Below are 22,717 nucleotides of genomic sequence, written 5' to 3' on the forward strand. Positions count from 1 at the left end.
GATTTGTTTAGCTATGTACACGCTTTGGTGTTTTAACTGTTATCGGATCAGGTGATAGTTCTCTAAAGGCTGCAGAGTGGCGTAGTGGATCGCACTCTCGCCTTTAAGTGATGGGTCCTCAGTTTAAATTTGAGCCAGGGCACTATCTGCACAGAGTTTGTATGTTTTCCCCATGTCTGAGTAGGTTTCCTCCTGGCACCCCAGTTTCCTCCCACATTCAAAAAACATAGAGATAAGTTAATTGGCTTCCGACCTAAATTGGCCCTACGATACATACACTACACAATACATATAGGCATATGACTATGGTAGGGATTAGATTGTGAGCCCTTTTGAGGGACAGTTAAGTGACAATACTATATACTCTGTACAGCTATGCGGAAGATGTCGGCGCTATATAAATACTAAATAATAATAATAAAGGTGACCATTAACGACAAAATCCCTACAGGTGATCGATCGTTTCCTATCATCATTCTGATTGATCGGGAATGATCAGTCATGTCCACTCATGGATGAAAGCATGATAACCAATTCAATTAGATTATTTGAATCGATCCATTTTTCTGATCTATCCCATCAAACTGATCGGATTGTTTGGTGGGTTTTTGGTGGTTAGTGGCCACGATTTCTCAACCGATCAGAATGATGATCTGAAATTATCGATTGTCTGTAGGATTGTATCGTTCATGCCCATCTTAAAGGTGCCCACTAATGATACAATCTTATCTGTACAATCTTACTAATTTTGTGTAATATGAGTAACTACCTAAAGTATCCATTCAAATTATATAAACTCAATTTACCCTTCTACTACATGATTTGGTAAAATTTTACACTGAAGATTATATTTAGTAAGGACCTTAACAATTATTTTGTAGACATCCTGCTGGGATCTGTGCAAAGCAGCATTTTCTGTCCTATGGAGAGGAGTGGAGGGAGAACAAGCAGGAGGTCTCTGGCTGCAATGAAAACTACAGTAACTTTTAGCTAAGGTGGCCATACATCAGGGGCGTAACTTAAGTTTGACGGGCCCCCCAGCGAAATTCTGCAGGCCGGAGCTACCCACCCCCACTGAGCCTGTGTGTGGTGATAGAAAAATCCCAAGTGGCTTGGCTTACGATCAATGCAGCTTGTAGTGCAATTGATTTTCACTATGATTTTCACCCTGATCAAATCTGCCAGGGAAAAATGATGCGTGTATGACCTGCTTTAGTCTTACAAAACTCTATATTGCTGGAGGTTGCTGACAGATGGAACTAAAACTTTTCAAGGGACTAATCAGATTTGGGAGCTGCTGAATAATTAACCAGCAGGTGCCTAATATAATTAACCAAGTGCAAAGTTCTTCTCCAGCCCTGCTAATTCCATTACCAGTAGTCCTGTCTGAACTACTGCAAGTCCCATTCGGGACTTCTTGAGACCAGACTCCGACCCCTGCAATCTGTTATGAATGCAGCTGCCAGGCTCATTTACTACTTCTGCCACTCCACTTCAGCTGTCCCACTTCACAAGTCCCTTCACTGGCTCCCTGTTCCCCTCAGAATTAAAGTGCCCTCCATGAAATCCATCCACCATACCTACCCTTTGTACATCTCAGATCTCATCCAGAGGTACTCTCCAACCCACTCTCTCTGCTCTTCCAACACGCTACCGATTATCCAACCCTTGCATCACTTGCTCACTCGCAAGGCTCCAGGACTTATCCAGAGCAGGAGATAGACTCTATTGAACTTCCTCCATCAGTCTTGCCCCCTATTATTTATATAAATAAAGTTTTTAATAATAATTACCAGTATATTTGGGGGAAAAGAGCATCTTGACTTTTAAGCTGTACTAATTTATGACCTCTAATGATCAGAGCATTTAACACTCTGATCACTAGCACAAGATTCACTCATGCATGCTATGGTAGCCTGTTGTATGAGGGAGTATGGTACTTCTGGACCTTATTTCCTGGGTCAGAGTCCTGCAAGGCTGTAAAGCTGTGACTGGTAAATAAATTATGCAGTTAAATCACAGATGAACATTTCTGACTAACGGCATCATGCTACTGAGTGCAGTGGTTGATCTGTCCTCATGGAAGGTGTTCTTGTTGCTGAGGGTAACTGGTTAGTAGTGTCACCTTCCACCCTGCGCTGAGTCGTAGCTGCAGTCTGTGATCTGCATGGGGCTCAATGGTATCGAACAGACGCAATCAGATCAAACACTGACAGCTGCCATGGCAACAGTCACAGTCATCAGACATTGCTGCTGCTCTCATCAAACATAATGGTGACAACACAATGAAACGTTGCTCAGTGAATTCATAATTCATATTTCACATTTGAATTTTTATTGAATTGTAACTAACTGGCAATAATTACATTTTCAGTGTGTGATTAAGCAGTCTTATTTTGATGCAAATATACCTTTTTATCTTAGAAGCTGACACATTGATGTGTAAAGAACCTGAACAGAACACTGGCTGACTACAGGATGGATGTAACCCAGCTTGTTGCTATCTATCCATCAGCAAACTGCTATAATGGTCTTAGTTTATTTTTGATTTACTAGCTCACAGGTGTCAAACACAAAGCCTGCAGGCCGAATGCAGCCCTCTCCTTGACATTTTATGAGGCCATTGAGAGCTTCCAATGTCCAGCATTGTAAGCAAAAAAACAGATAGCCCCATGCCTTCGTTTCTAGAGGAGCACACCGGTGAGAAGCAAGAGGTATGCATTATAGAGCGTGTGGCTGTCAAGAAGATCAAAGGAGACCTGAAGCAGGGCTGGAGCAGACATATTGAACTCCTCCACTGCGCTACTTGTCGAAATTGGGAGGAGGAGGCCCCCATGGTCACTATAGATATGCCACTTAGTTTGAGACTATTCAATATATGTTCAATCTTAATAAACAATTTGGCCCAGACTTAGACTGTGTTTGAGATTTTGGCCACTAGCGTGATTGATTTGGACACTCCTCCACTAGCTGCTGAGGGTCAATAAGCTATGCAGGTTGGGAGTAGCATGGCTCTGTAAAATGAAGAGGTTATAGACACACCTGTGATTGGTGTCTATGTGCCCTGTGGTTCTGTGATTTTGGAAAACTTGACTTTCTAATTATGTGGTTTGGGGACTTGCTGCCAAATTATGTAATAAGGTGGTGAGGGCCATGGATAGTTGCAACCTAGCCTGTTACTGGGGGGTCTAATCTGTTATTGAAGTCTGCACAGAAATCTGGTCTGTCACTGGGGTCTGCTTGACATTGGTGAGTATCTCAGTTTCTGCTTGGTACTGCTCAGTCTCTGCTTCTCTGCTTGTCACTGGTCAGTCTCTCCATCTCTACTTTTATACATATTAGGAGATATCTTGGCTGCTCTGAGCACAGAGATCCCAGCATTTGCCAATGTAGCTAGATCTATCAGAGATCATTTAGTTAAAGCAGATATAGATCCATCTGATGTTGGCAACCAGAGACGTCTGGTACCATTGCGTTGTGGCACTTTCCTTTGTTTACAGTGCGTAAATTGTCAGTATATCATGAAGGGAAAGGAATGTAATCATCCTATGCGAGGGACACCTATAAAATTGCGACATTATGCCACACGTCCAGTCAAGGACCGTACAGGCAAACATCACTCTAATATAAACAAAGCTTATAAACATAATGGTTCTGCTGCATCTTTGACTTCTCCGATTGCTCAACATTTGTGGGAAGCAAGGCATTCAGTGAGGCAACTTAAATTTGTGGTTTTGGAGGTCATTCAAAAATCCCAGGGGGAGGGGGGGGGGGCGATAGACAGGCATATCTCATCAAACGTGAGGCGTTCCAGTTAAGATTTTTGCATACACTGGTACCCCATGGCATGAATCTTGAGTATAGTCCTTACACTGTTTTGTTGCCTTTTTGTTAATATTGTATATATTCCATTTCATATATTTCTCATGCTGTATTTCTATGTTTTGTATCTCCAGTTTCATTCTGGTTTTGATATGCACCATTTGGATCTTGATCTACTCTATAGTCATCTTCCATGGGTATCAGGTAACTTAGTTTTGGATCTATCTACTACTTTGTTGCTGTTCTTGTAGCCCATTTTTTAACCGTTTTTGCCCCACGTGGTTAGTGTTACGCATTATACCAGCCTGTTACCTGTTGGGGTGAGCGTTCATTCAATTTGCGCTATGTGGCCCGTGTATGCGGACCATATTACGCATTACGTCTTACTAATGCGTTCCACTCTTTTTCTATTTACATGATGCTGCTTTCCATTACACGTTTCATTACGCCCTGTAGTCCTTTCTAGGCGCATCATGCCTTTTCGTTTTATGCAACGTTGCGCTCCATTATGCGTGCTAGTTCTTCTTTTTTAGGCGGATGTGATACGCACATATGCACTTTTACTCCTGGCGTATAGGACGTCAGCTTAATGCGTTCCATCATGCGTTCCAGGCCCATCTCCCGCGCTCAGCTGCATTTGATTTTTTATTTGATTTGGGGCATTCCACTGTGCTATACAATGTAGTCTCAGTTACTATCAGTCACCACTCTCCCCTGGTCCGTTCTGCCTGCATGCAGCACCTTTTTTACAGTGAAAGTGAGTATACATTGCTTTGTTGATCCATTTATTGTTTAGTCCCTGACACTTATTCACTATCTTGTTGGCTCTGTGCGGTTTTATTTTGCTGCACTGAGGTTAACTGATATGTTACATTGTGGTTTATCCCTATTGAGCTGCTGTTCTATTTTGATATATCATGTAGAGTCAATTTTCTGATATATACTATATACATTAATATTATGCTAGGAGTTGATTTCTGGCTTAGTTGTTGTCCAGATGTTGTTTAATCTGTTGTTTCCTATACAGTGCAGGTATTTTATTATTTAAACCTTTATCCTTCCCTTGCGGTTTACTTATAGAGGCTCTCTCATTTTTCACTACCGCAGTTTTTCTGTGACACTGTTCCTTAGTTTTACTGCTCTTTTCTATCCCCTTGTTATCTGGGATTCTATACGGTTGTCACACATTGCTGCTTTCATCTCTATCTTGGTGGTATTTTTCTCCAATTTCTCTTTGGTGCTGGAACCATTCATTCTCTGGTCGATGTATTTTAATGTTATATTTTTGTAAATTACGGTATGTTTAGATGTACACCATTGTTTGTGAGGGCCTGAAGAAGGGTCTACCCGAAACAAGTCGACGTTGTCGCCTTGTTAAACAACTGATCTTGCTATGTGATTTTAATTTTTTGCACCTTTTTATGGGATGTTGTTTCTAAAGATGAATCTCTCTGAAGATCTTTGAATCAATTTTTGAAAGTGTTCATACATTAAATATTTAAGCTCATCTTTAAAAAAAAAAACCTTTTTTATCTCTTCAAATGATTTATTTAAATCAGCCCTGCAGTGAGTCATTGCATACCTAAGCGATGTTTTTAAAAAAATGCTAATTGCAATTATATCGCCATCAATTTCGCAGCAATTTTTTTTCTATACTCCAAACAAAATCGCAGTCCCTAAAAAAATGCTACATGCAGCGCTTTGCGATTTCGATGAAGATTGTTTTGGGTATGAAACAACCCATATGATTTCATTGCCTAAGCACGTTTCAATATGTTGGCAATCAGAAAAGCACTTTTGGTGTGAAACAGCCTTAAAGAGAGTCTGAAGCGAGAATAAATCTCGATTCAGACCTCATAGATAGCAGGGGCACGTGTGCCCCTGCTAAACCGCCGCTATCCCGCGGCTTAACGGGGGTCCCTGATCCCCCAAATCCCCTCCGTAATGTGGGGGAGCGCTTCCTGGTTGGGGCAGGGCTAACCGCCGCAGCCCTGCCCCACGCGCGTCTGTCAGCGCGTATCTCTGCCTCTCCCCCGCCCCTCTCAGTCTTCCTTCACTGAGAGGGGCGGGGGAGAGGCGGCGATGCGCCGCTGACAGACGTGACTGGAGGCAGGGCTGCAGCCGTTAGCCCTGCCTCCAGGAGCGACCAAGTCTGCGACCAAGTGTCGCAGTGGGGGGTTTGGGGGTGAAGGGACCCCGTTTAGCGGCGCTATAGCGGCGTTTTAGCAGGGGCACATGTGTCCCTGCTAACTATGAGCTCTGAAGCGAGATTTATTCTTGCTTCAGAGTCTCTTTAAAGGAAACCTTAACTAAGAGGGATATGGATGTTTCCTTTTAAACAATACCAGTTGCTTGACAGTCCTGCTGATCTCTTTGGATGCAGTAGTGGCTGAATCACACACCTGAAACAAGCATGCAGCTAATCCAGTCTAACTTCAGTCACAGCACCTGATCTGCATGCTTGTTGAGGGGCTGTGGTTCAAAGTATCAGAGACACAGGATCAGCAGGAGAGTCAGGCAACTGGTATTATTTTAACCCTCCTGGCGGTCTATTAAAAACCGCCAGGGGGCAGCGCAGCCGTTTTTTTTAATTTTTATTTTTTTTAAATCATGTAGCGAGCCTAGGGCTCGCTACATGATAGCCGCTGCTCAGCGGCATCCCCCCAGCCCCGCCGATCGCCTCCGGCGATAGGCGATCAGGAAATCCCGTTCAAAGAACGGGATTTCCTGGAGGGCTTCCCCTGTCGCCATGGCAACGGGGCGGGATGACGTCCCCGACGTCATGGACGTCGTGGCGTCTAAGGGAGTCCCGATCCACCCCTTGCCGCTGCCTGGCGCTGATAGGCCAGGCAGCGCAGGGGTCTAGGGGGGGGGGGGCTGTGTTGCGACGCGGATAGCGGCGATCGAGCGCGGGGCGGCAGCGATCGAAGTGCTGACGCAGCTAGCAAAGTGCTAGCTGCATTCAGCAAAAAAAAAATTACTCAAATCGGCCCAGCAGGGCCTGAGAAAACCTCCTGCGCGGCTTACCCCGAACTACGTTCGGGGTTACCGCCAGGAAGGTTAAAAAGGAAAATACACATCCTTCTGGGCTCGTTTCCACTATAGCGAATCCGCATGCGGGCACTGCATGCGGATTCGCATAGTCAATGTAAGTGGATGGGGCTGTTTCCACTTGTGCGGCGGCGGGAGCGTTTTTCGGTGCGGCAGAAATCTGCACGGCAGAGCCGTCAGATTTCGCATGCGGGAGGAATGCGGGCGAATCGCCGCTAATGCATTTAATAGGGAAATCGCATGCGGCTTTGTCATGCGGATTTCCAAGCGATTTCGCGTGCGATTTCGCATGGTTTGCTATGGAGCTTTACTCAGGCAGTGACATGGTTAAATTCGCCTGGCTCCTTGCCATGCGAAATCGCATGCGAAATCGCGGCTAAATCCGCAGGCGGAAACGCAGCCGCATGCGATTTCTTCTGCGGTGGAATCCAGGCGATTCCGCACCGCAACAGTGGAAACGAGCCCTCTCAGTTCAGGTTCACTTTAACTGTTGGAAGTGCAGCATTATCCTCACATCAGAATCACATGCTGAAAAGGGACTTTAGTGATCCCCAACATATAATAGCATAAAAATAGGAAATGTAGAACTTGCAACTTCACCTGTGTGCCTAGACCTGAAGATCTGCCTAATGCTAGGTACACACCATATAATTTTCTGGCAGATTTATCTGCCAGATCGATTATTTCCAACATGTCCGGTCTGAATTTCGATAGATATTTCAATTTTCCGATCGTTTTTTTTTATATAGTTTTTTTCAATCGATTTTCATTCATGTCGAAATTCAGATTGGACATGTTGGAAATAATCAATCTGTCAGGTAAATCTGCCAGAGAATTGTAAGACCATCAATCAACTGCTGCATTATCTTTTCAACAGTGATATGGTACTAATAAACAGCTATAAACTGCACATGCCTTGAATAGGGACAATCAACAAGCAACCTAACTACACCTCTCTCACTCTACATCTGTCCTTGAAAAAGATTTGATGCTGCATTATCATGCATCTGTTTTTTTAAACCATGGTGGTGGTGGGGGGACCCATGCCAGGGCCCATGGATCTGTAGCTATGCCTTTGCCAGCATGCTTTCTCTGCTCAGATGTGGATTAGACTATAAACATGACAGCCAAGCCGTTCCCCCTCCCCTCTGACAGCATGCATCTAGATCACCAGTTAAACGTGATGCAATCCTCTACAGGATTGTTTTTGTCGTGGGCGGCTGATTGGTACTTTCCCCATAGCTGCTATAATTTCTGCAGGAAAGACACTACAATTCGATACCACTGCCACCCATATTACCAATTTAAATGAACTTACTGACTAAAAGAAGTCTTAAAAGTTGCAAATATAAAAACCTGGACACAGAGGAACACTTCCTTTTCCTGTGTAAAGTCAATGCACAATTTTACTATTAGACGGATTTGGCTATTATGTGAAATCCGGCTCATCTCTATTCACCAACTGTGCCGTGTATTTACATCCTCTGCCTTCTGTGGTTTTTATTTTAAAGGGTCACTATGCTTCTTCTGTGACATATTTGTAAAATTACACTTGGGCAGATTCTTTGAGAGTCCTCCACTTGCTAAAAGTTTCATTGCAGTTAACTACTTAAAGAGTATTGTATTGTGTTGGTCATTCGTTAAAGTGAATGCTTTAACATACACATGACAATTTTTTTTTTGTAAGAATGAATGTTTTTTTTTTCTTCCCGTACAACTACAACAAATGTTGCTGTTTTGGCAAAAAAAGGATTCTTCGTCTTTAGATTGTGTTTCTCTATGCTTGCATACATTTAGTCAGTTACTGTCTTTGTGCTACAGTGCAGGTGTCCTTAATTAATCTGATCATATAATCACCTTACTTCACTGAGCTCCTGGAAAAAGTCTTAATTGAAATAGCTCTCCTATAAGATTAGTAGGTCATGCAGTTAGTGGATTAGGGAATCATGTCCTCTGCTTTTGCTGAGGAAGTCCAGGCTGGCCACCCAGGTGTCTGCCAGGAAAACATTCCAAAGTCACATATGCTGCAGTCCAGCAAAGTCTTTAATCAGGGAAAGCAATCACGTGCCGTATCAGCTGCTTTAAATAAAGCATGTTCACACATTTTTCATGAAAGAAAACAGTGATAATTTATACATTTTCTTCTTGGGATAAATGAAAATTGGACTTTATGTATAACTTGCAGAAAGGAAATAAAAGGGAAAAACAGAGAGCCCAATATAGTGTAGTATGTACTGGAAATGTGGGTGTGAAAATGTAAGTATAAGACCTGGTCCACACTAGGTCCGGAAATGTATCCGTGGCTGCGTTTTTCAAACCTGATGAAAAACGGAGTCCCGGATACTAATGTTCAAAATAGCAGCCAGCCTCACCCAAGTAAAAAACGGATCCGTCTGCATTTGCGGGGACCCGTTTTCAAAACCTGAACGGAAGGTCCGGATCTGCTGCATATTCACGCAACGGATCAGGACCACGGATACACGCAGGGGTAGTGAAAAGCAATGAGAAAACGCATCTCCAGCTCCACAGGCAAAAAACTGATGTGAAAACGGATAGTGTCCGTCCTGCAACTGTGTCTAGTGTGGACCTAGCCTAATTGAATACTCACAAATCAGGGTTACAATCCAGGAAACCGCTGAAAGGGCAGGTGGGGATAATTAGACCTGTCCCCACTCAGGATTAAGAAGTCACTATCTGTAGATCAGAAGAAAGGGGCCAAATCCCCTCCACCAAAGGTGGACTCAGTAGTTATGCAATTGTACAGAGGCGCCAGAAGAGTAAAAGCATTTGATTTAAAAGTTTAAAATGAAGTAGGCAGTGGTGGACTTACACCTTCAGTGCAGACACAAAAACGTTGCTGGTTTTGACAACAAAAATAGTTTATTTACATACTCCAGAAGGGTGCAATGCGTTTCACGAATATATCCTACTTCCTCAGGCAATACAAGGGAGCATATAACTTATGCAGTCTGTTTCCTAGCTTAGCGCCTCTGTCAAGGCGGTGGTAAGCTAGGAAGCAGACTGCATGGGTTTGATTCACAAAGCGGTGCTAACTGTTAGCATGCTTGTGAAAAGCCCCTTATCACGCCTAAACTCAGTTTGGGCGTGATAAGTTCTGATCGCGTGCAAAGTTTTGCCCACGCACAGCGCAGCGCCCATTCACCTCTATGCGACGTTTTGCGCGCACCGCCCGAGATCAGGTTTACACAGCGGTGCTAACCTAGTTAGCACCCTAGTTATCACGCCTAAAGTCTTTAGGCGTGCTAACTGGGTTAGCACCGCTTTGTGAATCAAGCCCCATAAGTTATATGCTCCCTTGTATTGCCTGAGGAAGTGGGATATACCCACGAAACGCATTGCACCCTTCTGGAGTATGTAGATAAACTATTTTTATTCTCAAAACCAACAATTTTTGTGTGTCTGCACTGAAGGAGTAAGTCCACCACTGCCTACTTTATTTTAAACTTTTTAATCAAATGCTCTTAATGTATAACTTGGTATGAGACTGGACCTTCAATGGTTAATTTTGCAGGGAAGCTTGCTTGTTAAGGTGCCTATCAATGATATACTCTTGATTGTACAATCTTACCAAATCTATGTAGTAGAAGAGAATACAAAGTTTAATTTATTTTGAATGAATACTTTAGGAAGTTCCTCATCTTGCATAGATTAGGTAACATTCTACTGTACAATCCAGATTGTGTCTTGTTTTCTCAGTGGTCTTGTCACAGGTTATTAAAAACCATGATTATAAGTTAATTGGTTTTACCCAAAATTGGCCTCAAGTCTAAAGCCTCTGGGTAGGTTCAGGTGGGATGACGAAACAGTGCATGACAGAATGGCACAAGGAAGGCAGTGTGCATGGGTAAAGCAATGCCTTAAACCAGTGCTTGGGTGAGATGATCTACTAGGCTGATCGTTGGCCGAGGCACTGAGTGAGATGGGGTGCCACTATAAACATGCTAGATTCTCAGCAGAGGCTGCCCCAACAAGTTGCCTCAGCCAAGAACCGTTTAGCATGTGTCAAAGCTTAACACACTCTACATTGAAGGCAGCCCTCCCATTCTGTTTTTCCTCATTTCCTATTCAGCATCCCAACATTTTGGAAACTGTTGTACAAGTCTACATATATACCACACTAGTCCCAACACTTCTGTGGGCCTGCCTGCTGGACTGATGGTGTATTATTCTTCAGAAAGAAGCTTGGGATGCTGTCTTTGTGTCAGGGCCAGGCCGAGGCAGAGGCGAGAGAGGCTCCAGCCTCAGGGCGCAGTGTAGGAGGGGGTGCACAACTCACTAAGCTATCATTCCCCTATTGTGTTTGAAGCAGAGACAAATAAGAAAAGGGGATACATGGCAGTGACTGCAAGCCAGATAAATAGAGATTAAGGTGTTGGGGGGGGGGGGGGGGCTGGAGCACCTATTAGTCTGATAGCAATCAGTGTGTGACGGCTGGGGTGGGAGGGATGGAGGGACGCACTTTGGTGTGTCAGCCTTGGGTGCTTGAAGGACCTTGTCCCGGATCTGCTTAGTGTTGCAGTGGCAGCCAAGAGATGAGAGTTTAGATGGATTGTAAGAGTGTATTCCACTTATCTCCTCCCCCGTCCCCATCTACAGTGTGGGATCAGATTTGGTTAAAAATAATTAAGCCTGTGTACAGTCTACCATATATATCCTAGAAGGACATTGTATGTTGGAGTATATAAATAAAAAAATTTCTGTATGAAAATCGACAGTTTCTTGTCTACTTCGGGGAGGTAAGTCCACCACTACCTCCCGAAGATTTTTTACGTTTTTAAGTACATTTTATCCTATTGGCGCCTCTGTTCTCTTTTACAATACTTAGAAGGACATTGTTCACATGACTGAAGGATAGCTACTTCATTTCCTCGGGACCTGCTTTTAGATTGGATTGAGCCCCTGGCATAGAACAGTAGAGCCCTACAGAAATATTCTCAAGCACATGTGGCAGCAAATTAATAAGTAACTAGTACTCTTTCTCCTGGTGGGTGGAGTCAGGGGTATTTCAGGACTGAGCTGGGGCATTACATAATTAATTCAGCAACAAAGGATATTATATACCTGTTCTAAATGCAGAATCCTACTGTAAAGTAATGCCCAGACTAATGGCAGCCATTAAGCTGCAGACATAGCACATATGATAGCTTAGAGAGCAAGGAGCATAAGGAATTTTGCACGGGGTGTCCTTCAAGCCCTGCATCTTCTAAAATAAAGGGGCTTGAGTTTGTCTAATGTTTTTGGCACTTTTGCTACACTCCTATGAGAAGGTAGGTTGTGGACATCTGGAGGTGCCAGACCTTGCCAGGCAGTCTGCAGGCAAAGAGGGAACAAAGCAGTGGTAACATGATCTTGACGTTTCTAGGATAAAAATGTAGATACAATTTTATTGTATGTCTGTTGCCATACTGTGTGTGTAGTAAGTGGAGGGGGCTGTTAATTGCCTGTAAATTTATGGATAATCTGTTAAAATGTTTCCTCTGTTCCTTGTTCATGAAACAAGAAAAAATTAGGATCAGCAAATTTTTCTCTTTTTTTGGCGGGTGTTATGTGGAATCATGGGGGTCGTTCCAATAGCTTTGTATCCTCAAAAACAGAAGCAGTAGGTTGGAAACCCCTGCTTTTACCACAGCTTTGTGGAATTCAAATGTAAATACAGCTTTAGAGTTCAGATGCCGGTCAGGATATTTTGCGAGGTAGAGATGGTAGAAACAGAAAAATAACTGTAGTTTTAATAGCTTGAGTACCATTCAATATGCCCATGTTTGGTGATGGGTGACTTAGGTTAGATGCATCCAGGAAGCGTTCTGGGTGTAAGTAGATAAGGGAAGAGTATGCACAACCTAGACACTGCGCACTGCTTGAGCTTGTGTCATTAGTGTCACTGCATAATCCTGGCTGTGGACTACACAGGTTAGAGTTTTAGGATAAAAAACAAACTCAGGGTTTGTTTGGGCAGGATATGGTTACCAAGATTTTAGATTTTTATATTGAAAAAGTGACTACTAATACTAATAAATAAATAAAACTGTACATCAAAGTGACCCTGAAAGGCATTAGTAAGTGTTTCTGGCAGAGCCAGGTCACCCACAAGGCAAACGTAGGCAGTTGCCTAGGGTGTGAAGAGAGTGAAGGGGCCTGGTGGATGTTAGCCCTCACCTAATATTACTATAAAAGTCAGATGACCATTAGTGGTAGAAAAAAAAACCCTGCTATTTTGCCCAGGGCCCCATTTCATCCTAAACTGTTTATGGTTTGTGGACATTTCTTTAAGCACCTGAGCCCTTATGAATAGAGATGCTTATGGGGTAGGGGGGGGGGGGTTGGAAACCTGCATATTATGCAATTTACCATCCCCCTGAGTACTTCCTCCCTTCTGCAGCTCTTTCTGCGTGTACATATCAGTCTGGCAAAAGATCGTCTCTGGCAGTCTTAATTGAATGAATTCCACCTCTTTAACTTAACAGCCTCGAACACAAATGGGTACTGCAATTTAAGTGCTCGCCAAATAGCGCTTGTTTCGAATTAGCACTTGCAATAGAATACAAAACTAGGCGATAATTCAGGAAACAGCTCTGCTTTGCTCAATTAAGGGTGAGATCTGGCAGCAGAAGCGATCCGATGGAGAGTGGGAGTGATACAGACACAGATACTGGCAGCAAAGTCAGACAGAGATAAAAAAAAAATCAGTACATCAGTGGATGCAAGATAAGGCACTGTCACATGATCCAGCATTGTTCATTCAGTCAATGTAACATGAAGTACAGTAAATACATATGGATTACAACATGGCAGATCAGTTCAGGGCACAAATAGTTCTGCAACTTCTTTTTAAAAACAACTGATGAAAAATGTTGCATTTGATTTACAGATTTATTTGATTACAATATTGAACTTGCTGTTCTATCGAATTGTATTGAGCATGGCCAATTTTGGGACTAGTGTACACAGACCATTTACTTCAATTTATGTCCAGGTTGAGATCAGTTCAGCTGTCATTTCACTATAGGATGGAGTTCAATTAATTTAGGGGTTTCCCATTTACTCTATATAGCTGAGAAATGAGTCAAAGTCAAAGGTCCATTTACACTAGACCTTTGAATGGTGAGTCCATTTAGAACTGTTTACATTTGTATCTTGATGCTGTTTAGCAGAATCATACATTGACTACTTGTATATTTTTGACAACCCCAGCAGTGGCATTTCCTTGCCTAAAGGTGGGTACACACATCAGATAAAAGTCTTTGGAAAATGAAAGATCACAGACCAATTTTACCCCCTTCCATGTAGTATGAGAGCATATTCTACACAGTCTATTCTATTGAGCTGAACTTCCCATCAGATACAATTTTTTGCAAGATGCTGTTCATAAAGATGCTGTACACGTGCAAAAGATCATTATCTGCAAAAGATCAGTATCTGCAAAAGATCCGTTCCTGCAAAATGCTTTCATAGTCTATTATATCTGCAGATCTCATACACACCTTGTTTAACAGACATTCATCTACAGATCAGACAATCATCTGCAGATCCAAAGATCTATCCTGGTGCATCTGATCTGCAGATGATTGTCCATTAAACAAGGTGTGTATGAGATCTGCAGATATAGACTATGAATGCATTTTGCAGGAACGGATCTTTTGCAGGAGCTGATCTTTTGCAGATACTGATCTTTTGCATGTGTACAGCATCTTTGTGTGCAGCATCTTGCAAAGATTTTTATCTGATGGGGAGTTCAGCTCAATAGAATAGACTGTGTAGAGTATGGCTCTCATACTACATGGAAGGGGGTAAAATTGGTCTGTGATCCTTCATTTTGCAAAGACTTTTATCTGGTGTGTGTACCCACCTTTACTCACTTGCTTAAGGTTGCCACTAACAGTCCAATTTTTTAGCGAAAAATCGTTTGAGCGATCAGAAATTCTGATCGGAAGTGAAATCATTCAGTACACCATCATTAAACCAATCTTTGCTTTCTATCTATCACAACCTAAAAGAAAATTTGGTTCCGACAAAAATCTAATCGGACAACTGTTTTTATAATGCATTGTGCCCACCAACAGAGATAATTTACAACCAATCTGATCAGAATTTCTGATCACTCAAATGATTTTGTTACCAGTCCCTAACTGATTAGCAGCCACTGGGTGCTGGCATCTGTCACAATGAAATATATTTTTGGGGCAGACTGACCCTTCAAGGAAGGCAGATACACTGGCATAGGCCCGATCGATTACTGAAATGTTAAAGAGAACCAGTCGCAAAGAAGAATTTGTAATGTGAATCTCCACTCTTAACAGCTCTGTCTGAAATGGATGCGTATGCTGTTATTTAAACAGCTACCATAGGAAACATGTTGACATTCTACTTCTCATATAGTTATTACTAAAGCAGCACAGTGAAAGCCTTAATATGTGTAAGAAAAATGCTCAGAAAAGCCACTTTTCAATACGTGACAGCTCCTCATCTGTCAGCCACTGAATGAGGCAGAGATCCCCCTATGCACTTGGTCTATTCCACATGACAAACCATTACTTCTCTGCAGTAACTGATCGTTCAATACCTGTGCGCAGGTGGAAGTGAACCAATTAAGGAATGAGATGTCTGTCACTACCAGCAACCTTGCTGAAAGGTGAGCAGCTGTCTCATAATGAAAAGTGGCATTTAGGAGAAGTAGAATGTCAAACCCGTCACTCATCCTTCCTCAAATGTAAGCCTATAGAGAGACGTGCGGCTTCTGTGCAGCAGGCCCTGAGGCTGATGTAGAGGGGTGGCATAAGTTTGCTCAGACAGGGGACGTGTGCCTGAAATGTTAAGGGCCCTGTAAGTGAGAATGAAAGAAGATATAAGGGGGTTGGGATATGTCATTCTGTTAGTCAGGGGAAAAAAATATTCCTTGAGATGCTCTTTAAGTGTCTTATCAAAATTACGCTTTATTTTAGACAAGAAGCCCATAAACCAGTGGCGTAGCTAAGGAACTATGGGCCCCAGTGCAAGTTGGGGGCCCCTCAAGCACTGTATACATCATTGGTGCAGTACACTAAAACCTGCAAAGGGCAACCGCAGTGTCAGAGGTGCAAGAAGGGGATGGGAACAGTTTGTTAATGATTTCTACTATTCAAAGCATCTACAGCGGTGACTAGTAACAACACAGGACCAATAGAAAGCTAATGCTGTGGTTGAGGGAGGGGCCCTCTGGCCCAAGGTGCGATTGCAACCTCTGCATCTGCATTAGCCACAGTGCTAAGTCACAGCCCTAAACAGTCCTCTTCCAAACAGTATGAGTTCCTTGCTGCTAACAGATGATTTCCCATTGTTGTCAATAACTTTACAAATAGTTTAGTTTTCATTTATTTCTAGCACCATCCTTGTAATTTTATAGTTAATTGAGATAACACAGCCTAAACACAGCTGGATAAATCCAGCTTGAGATCTGGTTTACAATGAAAATGAGAATGCTCCCATAAATAACACAACACAATCGCCTCCAGTGTGAATTAGGCTTAAGGTGGCCACTAACGGTCCAATTTCTAGCGAAAAATCGTTCGCGCGATCAGAAATTCTGATCGGAAGTGAAATCGTTCACTACACCATCAACGAACCAATCTTTGCTTTCCATCTATCACAACCAACAAAAAAATCAAAATTTTTGTTCGAAGAAAATCCAATCGGACGACTGTTTTTATAATCGTTCATAATCCATTGTGCCCATCAACAGAGATTTACAACCAATCCGATCAGAATTTCTGATCGCTCAAACGATTTTTCGCTAGAAATTGGACCGTTAGTGGCCACCTTTACAGTGATCCTCGCACTCTGATAGCAAAAGAGGACAGGACTATTAAAAATAAATCCGGAAAGGTTGCAGTATAACTGCCCTTCCACACCGGCTGCATTTTGTTTGGTTTTTGAAAAGGCTTGCAATTTTTCAAACCCAAGTACAGTAAAGTTAAAATGGGAATTGTGGGGATGAATTCACACTGAATGCAATCATAGTTCTGCTGCATTTTCCCTTCATTTCCATTGAGGCCAACGTACTGAAAATCGCAAAATGAGTTTGAGTTTTGCTATTGCGTTTTGCGATTGCATTTTGTGATTTTTGGTGTGAAAGAGCCCCAAGGTGTGTTCACACACACGAGTGACCCCCATCAGGATCCACCTACAGCCAAGAGGCGTGTCTTTCTAAGGAAAAGTAAGGAGGGATGACTGTACCACAGACAACGGAGTGGCTTCCAGTGGGCGGGGTGAGGTGGGAAACATTGGGCCTGAGTGTCATTGTTTTATGTGACCTCGGGGACACCTGTAATAATGCTAGATTCTCGGGTGAGGCCGTTTTTAATGGCTGTCTTTACTGAGTGTTATCTAGCTTGCGTACAAAGCTTTAGAGAGCAAGGATCCAGATTATAACAAATAACCATTTGCGACTGGCTTTCTTTAATCATTTCTTTGACCGGTGGAATGACACTTGAAAGCTAATTGGTTGCCTCATCAACATTTCCATTTTTCCTCAGTTGTTTATTATTAAAAGTCTTTGTGATCACTCTGTGTATGACATCTCCTCAGAAACTAGATATGTCTGTTCTAACTTATAGAACCCTCAAATGCACCGGAGTGTTTGGCTGCACGTTCTGTAGGATGAGAGTAGTGAAGCTATGAATTGCGTCAGTGGAGATGTGGGAGAGGCAGATGTAGTTACATGTGGTAGGAGGATGGGAGAAGGAAAGGATACATGATGAATTAATAGAAGGTTAAAAACAGATAACATAAGTAGTAAGCACAACTTATTACAGTGTTCTCACTCTGTCTTGGAATACATTAGGACTAACAAAATTACTGGCTGTAACAGTCACTTCATGCAGTGTTAGCTCTGTGTTAAGGTTAAACTAAGCCTAACTCCTGATGAAGTAAAATGGCCTACCACTAGTGTTAGTGAAAAAGTGAAAAATGTCATGCTGACCATATGTGGGCTGATCTTTCATCTGATAGGACAAAACGTTTCATAAATGCATATCTGCCAAAATGGACCCTTATAAGGATACTGATATTCTTTCATCACACGGTTTCTATAAACGGCAGGCTTTAGGGCCCGTTTCCACTTGTGATGCATGCGTCTGCCATCCACGGCTATGGAATTTGCAGCCTCCTGCACCAATTTGGGATGAAAATGTCGGCCGAATCGCTAGCGCAAGCAATTTGGCCGGAGGCGTCATTGTACCCTATGGCGGATTTGGCACAGAAAACGTGTCAGTGGAAACGGGCCCTTAGAAACACTTCTTAAAGGGGACATGCAACAAAATAGTAAAAGCCTTTGTCTTGTAACATAACATGGAGAGGTCCCAGCCATCAGTATACTTATTCTGTTTTAAGAAGGCAAATTTCACTAAGCATTGCTTATTAGTACTAGGGCTTTTTGATCTCTTTTATCCCCCTATACATTCCTAGTGGTTTGGGTCACCCCAAGCTGCTTGGTTACTCATTAGAATAATAAACTGCAGAACTCTTGTCCGTTGCCATTCTCTGGTGGATCAGACACTGCAGATTGTTGAGATAATAATGACTTCATTATTATTTCAGTACTGGCTTTAGTCTGCATAATAACATACACAGCAAAAAATATATCTATGCAGTGGTGTTGTGTGAACCTTTTAGGGGTGATTTACTAAGGCTGGAGAACAATAACGAACTTAAAAAGGAACTTTGCCAAAAGATAGTAGTAAGGGGGAAAAAATACAGCTATACCTTGCAAAGTGAGAAGTTTAAAAAATAAAAGATAGATCAAGAAACGCTTAATATTCGCCATGTAATTTGTTCATATTGTTTGTTATGCCGTGAGTCTGCAGGTCAGCGTCTTTATTGCTGGCAGACAAGTAAAAAAGTCTGCACCAACTACCATTATCTATAAACACGCCCATGCGCAGAGGGAGATACTGCTTGCTTGGCACTTTGGAAACAGATGTTATTTCACGCAATGCAATGAGGTTCACAGACAGGAAACTGTCAGGGCCATGGTCCTGATATCACTGTTGGAAGGGTTTTACCGCAAGATTAACCATACAAATGTCCCTGATGATCTATTTGAGAAAAGTTAACGATTTCTCAAGGGAAAGAGGGTTTTGGCTTTTAACAGATGAAGTTCAATCATGGGCTATGGTTCTTGGTGAGGCAAATTCCAACTGCTCCCATAGACTGCTTGGCATATAACAAACACTTCAGAAAGCTTCATGAATTTTTGCTACTGCAGTGACAGGTACACAACAACACACACCAAGAACTCCTGTTATTATTCTGTGATTGTGTAAAGATGACACCAGCTACACAACCACAAATTTACAAACTTTTCAGCAACTGCACCTTCAAGCTAGAGTAGCAAACAACTGTCAAGTATGCAAACTAGAGGTATGCATCTCTACTTTCTACCCACTCTCATTCAGTTTAGATTCATCCTCTGGGATAGGATTAGATGATCCAAAAATGAATGGGGACAAGTGAGGATAGAAGGTGATTAGGGCCCAAGTCACCTCTCTATCCCATACAATGTTTTTAAAAAATTGGTTAAGTTCTCCAATTTTCTCTACAGTTGTCTAAACTTAGAGAATCATCTCCTCTATAAATTGTAATCAGATGAATAACCATCCCGTCTATAGCCAGCAATAATGTTAATGTGCTAAAATGATATACATATAAAGAAAATCGTATCTCCAATTTATGTATTTGAATCTATCTTTTTTTTCCATCTTAAAATGAATGTTGTTTAGGTTACTGGTTGTCTTTTCCTAATAACCTGAGCTAATGTCCCTCCCCATGTAGAACCCTGGTCTCATACTCACACAGGAGCAGCACATCAGGACGATTAAGAATGATTCTAGAATACCACCAACTCCGACCACCCATGTAAGTCGTAGGAAGAGGATGACACCAAAAATATTCTGCAGACAGGGAAGATACACTCCCATGAAGGTTCCCATCCTTGGAGCCTGGAGAAAAAGAACAATCCAAGTCAACAAATGCTCACAACAGCCACAAAAACTTCTTATCTTACTGGAAAAAGCCTCATTATGAGATAAACAGGACCACTAAGGTATGGAGATTACTGAATTTATATTTCTTTCTTGGACCAAGCATCTGCAAATGATACTGTATATGCATATAGTTCACTTTTCATGCATTTGGCTGCCTGGATAACTATTGACCTTCTAAAACAAAATCTTCTGATTCCATTTTATACCTGCATCTTTAAAGAGTAACTGTAAGGCATGAAAAACAAAATCAATTCTCTATTTCTAACTGTTGATCATATAAAAGGAATGCTAAAAAGGCAATGCATAACTTTAAAATCAATCTTACTTTTTTATTGCAGAGATTAATCCTCATGTCCCCAGCCCCTTAGTATGCAGCCAGTAATCAGCCTCAAAAGAGAAGTTGCAGTTCAGGCTGGGGGGAGTTTCTGCACAGACACAGCTAGTTCAGCCTGATTGGCTGCAGCCTGTGTCGCTCTCACTCCTTTTCCTCTCATTGGCTGCCTCCCATGACTGTCTGCCACCTCCCCACACTCCAGCCCAACAGGCATCTTCACTGATTCATGTGGGCAGTGGCTGCCACCACCGCATCCATGGGGACGGGACCCCCGTCCCTGCTACCATTTTTTTAGGGATTCCCTGCATTTACAATCAACCCTACCTATTGGTGTGGGGAGAAAGGGAGAGTAAGGGAGGAAATTACCTCACCATTGGCTTCAGCTGGAAGGAGTAAAGATGGCCCCGGCCAGCAAACAAAATTCTCTCCATTTACCTTTTTTTATTTTATAAAGTTCACTGAAATCAACACTTGGACCGTGCAACACACATGTTATGTAAGTAGAGCTAGTATTTACTTATATATGTCGTTTTTTTTTATCTGACATAGTATGGCTGACAGCTCCTCTTTAAAAAAGAGCACATTTAAAATTATTCTATGACTGAGTGGATCAGGTCTGTGAATCAAGTACTCCCTCTACGGAAGGCAGTATATTAACGCTGGGGCACTATAGTCAAATTTGATAGAATTGGGTAACGTTTATAGCTACAGTAGCTGGTAGGTTTCATATTCATCACCATAAATAGGCAACACGTCCTTTTCTCTGCTCCCTGCCTGTGAAAGGCCCTGATGCAATCCATGACATTTGGGTGCGTTGAGGGATAGAGGGCAGGTTTGAGTGTGATCTCTGCTACAACTACACCTCAGTAGTGACAACCTATCCATTGGAGTCATTCACTTATTAGGCATGACTATTTTAAAGCTCTCACTCGGCTTCACTCTCAGGGCCGTATGCAATTCTCCTTTTCACCTGAGTTTTCTCCTAGGAGATAATTTTTCATTTTCAATTTTAAATAACTTTCCAGCACTTTTAAACTAAAAACGAACCATAAAGTAGATGAAAAGGTACTATCAAAATTATTTTGAGTATTTTCTTGCTTTCTGGTGGCTTAAAAGGCATTTTATTGACAAGTTTAAAAATATCACCTAGGAGAAAACTATGGAGAAAAAGTGAATTGCATATGGGCCTCAGTGACAAGAACCATTTTGCTGATAGAGCCAACTGCTGAAGGAGTTGAAGATGGGGAGTTTTAGGTAGCTGCATGTAGGGGAGAGAAAGCAGCCACCAGTAATCTACTGCATCTGCAAAAAATTTTTGGGAAGAGGCAAAAACCAAGTATGTTTGTAATATGCATTTAAATTCTCCTATGAATGCAATTATAAAAAAAACTTGAACTAGGGGTCTGAGAATGTTTAAGCAGCCACAAAAGACTAAATGGACCTGCACAATGGCATGAAAAGTAAAAAATCTAACGTGTTACAAAGACCCAACTGAAGAAAAGAAAAAAGTGTCTGTTACATAATAACCCCAGCTGATGCTTGAAAATGCAAAATGTACACATTTTGTGACTTCTCATTGAGAGCTGCCATATTGTATTTCCTTATGGGGCTTCAGGTAGCAACTTTCTGCTGGCAATGTGCATATGCCTATGATACCTCCTTATGCATGCATAGTTTGTGTTACAGGTGAAATTGTGCTCCCACAATTCTCCTGGAAGGCAGGCTTTGAAAATCTTGCTTCAGCAAAAAAAACTCTGGCCTGCTTTTAACTAACGAAATGTATTGTTTCTTAAAAAAGAATATTGTTAACATATCAGTGACAGGTTAGTTAAAGTGTAACTCTGAAAACAACAAAGCTCTGTAAACAGTATTGATTATCTGACTCACACCAGAATCTAGAAAGCATGAGCATTCCTCTACTACTAAAGAGTCTATGCAAATGGTAGCTTTCTAAAAGTTAGTACTTACTTTGAAAATGGCCATCTATGTCGATAGGAACACAACGTTGCTTTTCTTAGCAGGGGGAAACCTACATTCTTACTATAAAGAAGTAATAATTTACTTAAGTACCAGAGACTGCTGGTACAAAAATTGAGCTCACCAACGTCACGCCACACAGACCCGCCGCTACCGTCAATCACGTCCCTCTCCCGACACTGCAGCTCACTTGCTCTTTTGTCTCTCCGTGATGACAGGGTCAGGAGCCAATAAAATTGTCTCCTGACTGGCTCACCGAAAGAAGGGCAAGTGAGCTGCAGTGGCAGGAGATCTGCAGGACCGGTGGTAGCAGTGGGTCCTTGCAGAATGCGGAAGTTGAAATCTATGTCTTGACAGGCGTAGGGCGGACATAAACAGATTTCAACTACATGTGCCCAAAAGAGGTTAAAGAGAAATTGTTGTGAAAATAACATAATGGATAAATTGGCTTATATTTTACAATATTTACTTATAAATTATGCCCATTTTAAAATCT

At 42.1% G+C, this 22,717-nt stretch overlaps 1 protein-coding gene across 4 annotated transcripts in view; it reads right to left on the reverse strand.

The window, feature by feature from the left end:
• SLC12A5 (solute carrier family 12 member 5) overlaps positions 1–22,717 on the reverse strand; it is a 223,109-nt gene that overhangs the window by 131,161 nt on the left and 69,231 nt on the right. For all 4 annotated transcript variants that reach the window (XM_068263355.1, XM_068263356.1, XM_068263354.1 and 1 more), the window contains exon 4: positions 19,719–19,865. In XM_068263355.1, coding sequence (XP_068119456.1) covers positions 19,719–19,865 — 147 coding nt within the window. The remainder of the gene's footprint in view (positions 1–19,718; positions 19,866–22,717) is intronic.

Source organism: Hyperolius riggenbachi, chromosome 12 (genome assembly GCF_040937935.1).
Source record: "Hyperolius riggenbachi isolate aHypRig1 chromosome 12, aHypRig1.pri, whole genome shotgun sequence".
Classification (NCBI taxonomy): domain Eukaryota; kingdom Metazoa; phylum Chordata; class Amphibia; order Anura; family Hyperoliidae; genus Hyperolius; species Hyperolius riggenbachi.